This window comes from Lactuca sativa, chromosome 9, assembly GCF_002870075.4.
Source record: "Lactuca sativa cultivar Salinas chromosome 9, Lsat_Salinas_v11, whole genome shotgun sequence".
NCBI lineage: Eukaryota > Viridiplantae > Streptophyta > Magnoliopsida > Asterales > Asteraceae > Lactuca > Lactuca sativa.
This window is the reverse complement of record NC_056631.2, coordinates 224153833-224161469: the sequence shown is the minus strand read 5'-3', so window position 1 is coordinate 224161469 and position 7637 is coordinate 224153833. Positions and strand designations below refer to the sequence as shown.

Below are 7637 nucleotides of genomic sequence, written 5' to 3'. Positions count from 1 at the left end.
GTTGTAGTTGTTGCATTTTGGAAAACAAACATCTAGTTGGGAGGCATATTTGTTTTAAGGACATTATGTTCAACATAAGCCTCAATAGTTTATGTTTTTGTTGTTCTTTCTTGCATTACTTCAATATATTTCCCTACATCAACATGTGGTAGAACTAGAGTGGGTCGGTGACGGGGTTCAATGATGAAATAAAAATCGAAGTTAGGGACAATTATGTAAATATTTCAAAAGTTGGACCGAACATGCATTGTTAAGAAAGTACAAGGACCATTCTCGTAATTTACTCAAATTTGTAATACCGCCGGTTGATTTTTTTAATTTTCAGAAGACTCGTTCCATTTATCCAGCTCTGTTTTTTCCACCAAAAAACCAAGACCTTCGTATCATCAACTCCATCTCAATAATCTTCCTGTCTATTCTTTTACATCGAGATTTCGGATTAAGAAACAAGAAATGGCCCTGCTTCAAGATCCCCTTTCCGAATCCATCTCCAGCCTTTTTAAAACTGTAATATATGTAGCAGAAACCACAGCAGAATTCAAGCCCCAACTAGAGGAACTCAGAGCCATCTTACAGAGAATAACACCGATCATCGAAGAGACGGTGAAGCTGAAACGGGAACTAGATCAGTCAGAGCTAGAGTGTAAGATGTTCATAGATGAAGTCCAAAAGGCAGAAGAACTTATCACCAGATGTTCGAAAGTAAAGAGGGATCCGACCAAGATGTTTCTTTACTCACGGGAGCTAAAAAATTTCAAGCTTAAGTTGGTAAACTTCTTTCAAGTTGGAGTTCAAGCAATTCAGATTCGGGACATTATGCAGACTCTTGCAGTGGTGAACGACATCAAATCAAAACTGGATCGTATGTATGTGGATTCAAGAGATTCGAAACATAGAACAAGATTGGTTGGTAGTCATAGTGGATCTGAAAGTGTAGAACGAAAAAAATATGGTTGGCAAGTACCCAGACTTCAAAGTGGAATCGTGGCATTTGACGAGCCACTGGAGAAGCTGAAGGCTGAGGTTGTTTCTGATATTGGTATTGATGATCGTTTGGTGCTGGTTGTCGAGGCTCCTGGTGGATGTGGGAAGACTACTTTGGTGAAAATGCTATGTCATGACGCTGAAATTCGAGGTGATCCATCAAAATCTTTAGAATCGAAGTATTAGTTAGTTCTTCTTGGTTGACTTGATGCTAAAATCTCTTACTTTTGAACAGAAAAATTTGGGGAGAATATCTTCTATGTGACAGTTTCAGAAACACCCGACTTGATGGTGATTGTGAGTGATCTGTTTAATCCAAATCCCTCCACCCCGCAGCTTCAGTTTCAAGGCAAGGAAGACGCAAAGATCAAGTTGGACAACTTTTTGAATAAGAAAGCATCAGATCCTATGCTTCTAGTATTAGATGATGTGTGGTCTGCTTCGTTTATTGAAGAAATCTTTCCATCCAAGATCAGAGGACACAAAATTCTGGTCACATCTAGGACTGCTTTTCCGAAATACAAGACCTTCAGATTTGAGCCTTTGAATGAGGAAGATGCCAAAACTCTCTTTTGCGATTCAGCATTCACTAAAGGAGGGAGTAGACCTAGTCCAACTATTAGTGATCATCTTGTGAATCAGGTAACTAACTATATATCATGATATTCTTCTTTTTCCATGCATGGTGAGATCCTCATTATATAATCAAAGAATGTATGTAGTATTTTTGGATGCATAAAGAAGTGATTTTTCTTTCTTCTGTTGCTCTTCCTTTTGCTTCTAACATGTTTGTATCCATTCATTCCCTTGTATGTAGATGGTACATTGGTGTAAGAAACATCCCCTGACCCTTTTGGTGGTTGGCCGATCCTTAAATGGGAAGAATGAGTTAGCCTGGAAATCTATGCTAGGAAAGCTGTCTCAAGGTAGGTTGGTTCTAGATTTACACAAGGATGTACTCATAGGCCTAGAAAGAAGCTTTGACGCTTTGGATGATGAATTTAAAGAATGTTTCTTGGATTTGGGGCTATTCCCAGAAGATCAAAGGATCCCCGTTAGTACCCTCTTGAATATGTGGGTGCATTTGTACAACCATGATGATGATGGTGTTGATACCATGGACACCATCCTTGAGCTTTCCTATAGAAATCTTGTCGATCTTATGGCCAAAGGGTATTTGACTTACGCCCTTGTTGCTTTTTTTTTTTTTTTTTTTCCATCAGACTCTCTAAATACAGTGTTCTTTGGATAAATGGTTGGTACCACATTTTCCTCACTTTCTCTATTAAGTCTCTTTGCTGCATCAAGTCAAAATGAAAAACTCATTTATAGCAAATATGTGAAAAGTTAGGGCTTTTCCTGGCTTTCTCTATCAAGTCAAAAATAAAAACTCATATATCAAATTTATAAAATAGTTGGGACTTAATGGGTTCCCTCACTTTCTCTTGTAACTTGTTCTTTTTGTCGTTTAAGTTTAAAAAAAAAAATCCATATATAGCAAATTTGTAAGTCATGACTTTGGGAACGCCTCATTTTACTCATTTCCTCTACAAGTCGTTCTTTTTGCATTAAGTCAAAAAGAAAATTGCATATGCATAAATTTTCTAAAAACCTAGGTTTTAACGGGGAACATCTCATTTTCTCCATCAAGTCGTTCTTTAAGCAATCCCATACACTAATTATCTTATTAAGACTTGTCCTAGTCAAGTCCATCAACTAAAAGAGAAACAAAACCTTGCTCAGTTACTAAAAATTACTCGAGTGAATTCAAGGGTGTCCAACATTTGTTATTAAATAGGAGGAACTCCAATTTCATTTATATATATATATATATATATATATATATATATATATATATATATATATATATATATATATATATATATATATATATTGTTGTAGACTGATCCTTGAATTGTTTAGTTTTAGGAATGATTCAGGCGCAAGAGTTAACTATTGTGACCAACAATTCGTGACACAGCATGATTTGCTGAGGGAACTTGCTATTCACTTGAATAACAAACTACCTTTACCACAAAGGAGTAGATTGTTTATTGATGCACGAGGAGAAGATTTGCCTGCATCAATTGTAAAAATCCAAGAAGCTATGCAAGCCCGCATATTGTCCATTTCCACAGGTTTTGATTCTTTTACCTTTATGCCCTTGGGCATAACATAGTTAATTCTAGGGTGGGAGTTTTAGTCTCAATGTTGCGTCTCACCTCTTAGCCACCTAGTGAGCCACAATTAAATCTGACATGATGCTCTTAAGGCATGGTGGGCCACCTTAACGGTTGATAAGAATAGCCCTTTTGCGATTACATTCATACCTTTAATTTAATGGAACCCCTTCCCTTTGAACGTCTACATTGTACTTTAAAAAATCTACCCAATTTAAAGGCGAAAATTGCTTTGTATTAGGATGAGTGGATGACATTGGGTATATATTTTTTTTAGATTTCAACTTTTATATACGAAATGAAAGTAGGATACTAGGATGTTATAATAAACAAATAAATAGAAGTACATTGCTATTTCTTGCTTTTTATAATCCTGCCAAAAACAATAATAATAATCTCTAGATTACAAGAAGTAAAAACTCTTATTTGTTCTGGACAAAGTGGCAGTTAGTATGAATGAACGTGTTATTATATTATGTTTTTATTAATCTTTTACAATCTTGACTGCAGGAGAATCATTCTCCTTGCGATGGTGTGACATGAAAGTCCCAGACCTCGAAGTTCTGATCTTAAACTTAATGTCAAAAACATACACTTTACCCCATTTCTTAGCAGCAAATCCAAAATTAAAGACTGTAAACATCACAAACAACGGATTATACCCTACAGAATTCAGCAATTTCGATTTTCTTGGCGCTTCTTACAATCTAACAAGAATTAGGCTCGAACGTGTAGTAATAAGTCCATCCATTTTATCACTCATAAACCTGCAAAATGTATCCTTCATAATGTGCAACATTGGCAACCCTTTCAAGAACCTCATTGCCAAAACCCCAAATATCTGGCCACAGTTAGTTGAACTCGAGATCGATTACTGCCAAGACTTGGTCAAATTCCCGGGGACATTATGTAACAGTGTCCATCTCAAGAAGATTAGCATCACAAACTGTAATGAGATGTGTGGCTTTTCTGAAGAATTTGGGGATTTGATTAGTTTGGAAATGCTTGGTCTTCGTTCTTGTATGAAATTGAAGAAATTGCCTGAATCGATATGGAGACTTAAAAACTTGAGTGTTCTTGATATTTCAGATTGTTTGAACTTGAGTGGGTTGCCGGAAAAAATGGGGAAATTGGGTTGTTTAAGGAAGATTTATATGAAAGGTTGCAGCGGAGTACATGAGCTACCAGAATCTGTGGAGGAACTGTCTCATCTACGTGTGGTATGTAATGAAGAAGTAGCTTGTAAATGGCGGGAGTATAGCAATGTAGAGATTGATTTGGTGGAAGAAGATCCATTAGAAACCCTTAAGAGAATTTTGTCGTTTTGATGCGGCATATATATATAATCGATTTTTGTACTTTTGTGACTGATTCCTGAATCAATAAAGAGTCAAGAAATAATGGGAACAAATTGCAGATTATTGTTATTTTATGGTTATAAAAATGTGAACACCAAACAGAAATCATATTGACATTAAGGAAATATCATATAAAAGAATGAAATCTTAAATTCTCCGAGCTGACAAATGCATCGGTGTAGTTGTTGACAGTGGCCTCTGTTTCAATCCACTCATCATGTTCATCATCATCTCGCTACTATCCACGCTCTTCTGTACAGATGATTTCCTACTCTTCAATGGTGAAACCAATCTACTCGCCAATCTCGACGGTGAAAACGACCTCCGCAGCTTTGCCGCCGTCGACACTTTCTTAGGCGGTGAAATCGACTTCTTCACGGAGGCCGTCCTTGGCGGTGACGTCAACTTCTTCTTTCCGGTGACCGTCCTGGGCGGTGAGATCGACTTCTTCTTCACGGAAGCCATCCCAGATCTTGTCGGAGATACGCAAATCGTTGGGTTCCTAATCTTCAATGGAGAAGCCAGTCTAGTAGCCAATCTCGACGGTGAAAATGACCTCCGTAGCTTTGCTGACGTGGACACGTTCTTAGGCGGTGACATCGCCTTCTTCTTCGCGCTGGCCGTTTTGGGTCTGGTCGGAGATACAGAAAGTGGTGGGCTGCGAATTTTTACTTGAAACTTAGCCACAGCGGCAGGAGGCGGCGGCGTCTTGATTAGAAACTTGTGAGGGGTGGTCTGACGGGTTCTTGTAATCACCGGCGACCTTGTTCTGCAAAATTGTTGGTTTTGTGAAGCAGGTGTTGAATGGAAAAGGGGGTTCGGGAAGATCACGGTTTTTCTAGCCCAAGGTTTGTTCTTCGGGGACACCCTATTCGCCGGAAACCGACCCTTTTCAGTCTCAATTTCTTTTTTGGGTGGTGAACCGGAGACTTTGAAATTAATCCGTGATTTTGCTCTTTCAAGTAAAGGAGAATGTAGATCTGATCGGATTATCCGTTTCTCTCTCTTTCTCCGTGACCGGAGCTCGGTGGTTTCTGGGTTTAACCTCGAATTCCGTCTGGAATGAGTCACCGGAGTTTTCGGATCGCCGCCGGTGCCGGTGGTGATCTTTTTGGCTTTCGTTTCAACAGCCGTCACGATTTCTCTAGCAAACTGACTTGCTTGGAGTATCTCCCCCACCGTTTCGCCCAAAATCATCGCTGGTAGTGACATCCTTTTCCATTCCCCTTCATCAATTCAAAACCAAAATTCAAAAATCCGCCATTGAAACACAAAATACAAACATCAGATATCACCCAAAATTCTCACCTATTTGTGTGGGTAATCTTCCAGGTGACGATTTTTGACCATTTGCATTTCTGATTCTAAAGATTGGAGAGAGAAAACATTAGCATAATTAAACCATCAAATTATAAAATACCCATCTGATTGATTTACAGAGAATTTTCCAACAAATTTTACCTGAGTGATTCCTGTTTACACCTGAGGCTTGTTCTTAAGTAGCCTCTGGAACTACGAGGGCTGAGATTCACACCGGAGATCACCTTCGTCCCACCGGTGATGTACTGAAGCTCTTGCAGTCTATCCATACATTTCTCCACCTTCAAAATCCCAGTTTTCGTCATTGAAACACCAAAATCCAAAAATGAAAAAGAACAGAGATTTAGAAGAAGGTGAAATGGGTACCTTGTCGAGTGTGTCTCTGAGTTGAATCGGATCAAGTGGAGCCACAATCTTCTTCCTCAGCTTCGGTGGTGATCTTGCGACCATTGTGTGTGTGTGTGTGTTGTGTGTGTGCGACAACAAGAAGAAAGGGTATGTTACATGAAGTATAGTGAACACCCCCAACGGTCAGATTGTGTAAAGTAGAAAACGCACACAAAGAGAGTTAAACGGCTACTTCTTTCTCTCTCTTTCTCCCAATAAAATATTATCATCATTTTAATCAACCATTGACTTTTTCCGTTTCATTTCGTAAATAATTATCTATAATTTATTATTATATTAACATGCTAATAAAATCCTGCTCGTTAAAATATTAATATCCCTTATTTTTGTAATCAATTATACTAAATGGTTTAAAGTGTAATAAATTTTTGAATATACTTGGTGCCCTTTTTTGACCCATTAAATCCTAATTTTTCACCTTCAAAATTATATCATTAAATTTTGAGTGAATACCAAATAATATTGAATCATGACAGATAAATCAGTGTCTTGAATAGATATTGTCATCTTCAAAACTGTTAATGTTTTATGATTATATAGTCTTCATTTTAAATGATACAAACAGGGAAAGACCTATACTGGGGTGAGGCCACATTTAAAAAGAAAATTAAAAAATAATTCAAAAAAAAGCAAAAATAATATTTTTTTTGACCTGTTGAAAATAATATATTTTGACCCTTTCAAAAAGTATTTTATCCTTATAAAAAAATTATTTTTTTTTTATTTTTTTCGAGAAATTTGTTAGTATTTTATCCTCAGAATACAGGTACTACAAGAACTTTGTTACAGATGAATATAAATATGAATCATATTTTGACTTCCATATAAGAAGTTGCAACTCGACAATATTGATCTGATTATAACTTAATGTGTAAAAGTGGGGGTCTGCCTCAGGGTGTTTATGTAACATTGAAATTTTTGGCAGTGCTTTAAATGGGAGATTAAATTGTGGTGTGGGTCCGAAGCATTCAAATATAGAGGTGACACGTATTGGGTGTTGTAGAATGTGGGTAACGGAATTTTTGTTCTTTTATCATCCATAACTTTGCTTCAATGTTTTTTTTTTCTTTAAACGGTAAATATGATTCATATGATTTAGTCATTTAAAAATCATAATAATTTTTTGGGTTAATATATGAAAAATCATTATATTCGTGCTTTTTGGGATTAAAACTAACTCTTTTTTAGAATATTTTTTATTTTTTTATTTTTAATATGGCCTTTTAGGTTGTTTTTTTCAGAAAAACTTATCTAATGTGACAGGTTTCGGTAAAAAAAAGTAGTAGGTTTTTTTGAAAAAAATTAAAAAATGCAAGATTTTTTCCAAAAAAAAACTCAATATATAAGATATTTTATTATATTAACCTTTATTTCAAAATGATTTACC

At 36.5% G+C, this 7637-nt stretch overlaps 2 protein-coding genes across 2 annotated transcripts; one reads left to right on the top strand and one right to left on the bottom strand.

The window, feature by feature from the left end:
* Nucleotides 1-328: 328 nt before the first annotated feature.
* LOC111878899 (probable disease resistance protein At5g66900) lies at nucleotides 329-6471 on the top strand. Its single transcript, XM_023875379.3, has 5 exons — nucleotides 329-1135; nucleotides 1220-1626; nucleotides 1802-2157; nucleotides 2908-3122; nucleotides 3675-6471. The coding sequence occupies exons 1-5, from the start codon at nucleotides 454-456 to the stop codon at nucleotides 4490-4492; spliced, it is 2478 nt and encodes an 825-aa protein (XP_023731147.1). The 5' UTR covers nucleotides 329-453; the 3' UTR covers nucleotides 4493-6471.
* On the bottom strand, nucleotides 4563-6340 carry LOC111878900 (microtubule-binding protein TANGLED). Its single transcript, XM_023875380.3, has 4 exons — nucleotides 6209-6340; nucleotides 5984-6123; nucleotides 5831-5886; nucleotides 4563-5748 (listed from the first exon to the last, which is right to left on the bottom strand). Exons 1-4 carry the CDS (start codon nucleotides 6290-6292, stop codon nucleotides 4670-4672), a joined length of 1359 nt encoding a protein of 452 aa, XP_023731148.1. The 5' UTR covers nucleotides 6293-6340; the 3' UTR covers nucleotides 4563-4669.
* Nucleotides 6472-7637: the final 1166 nt, after the last annotated feature.

Bases quoted from the DNA above. Each gene is read 5' to 3' on its own strand.
- LOC111878899 (XM_023875379.3), top strand. From the start codon at position 454: ATGGCCCTGCTTCAAGATCCCCTTTCCGAATCCATCTCCAGCCTTTTT. The intron at 1,136-1,219 runs GTGATCCATCAA...ACTTTTGAACAG, and splicing joins TCATGACGCTGAAATTCGAG to AAAAATTTGGGGAGAATATC. The intron at 2,158-2,907 runs GTATTTGACTTA...TGAATTGTTTAG, and splicing joins GTCGATCTTATGGCCAAAGG to TTTTAGGAATGATTCAGGCG.
- LOC111878900 (XM_023875380.3), bottom strand. From the start codon at position 6,292: ATGGTCGCAAGATCACCACCGAAGCTGAGGAAGAAGATTGTGGCTCCA. The intron at 5,887-5,983 runs GTAAAATTTGTT...TCCAATCTTTAG, and splicing joins TGTAAACAGGAATCACTCAG to AATCAGAAATGCAAATGGTC. The intron at 5,749-5,830 runs GTGAGAATTTTG...GAATTGATGAAG, and splicing joins AAGATTACCCACACAAATAG to GGGAATGGAAAAGGATGTCA.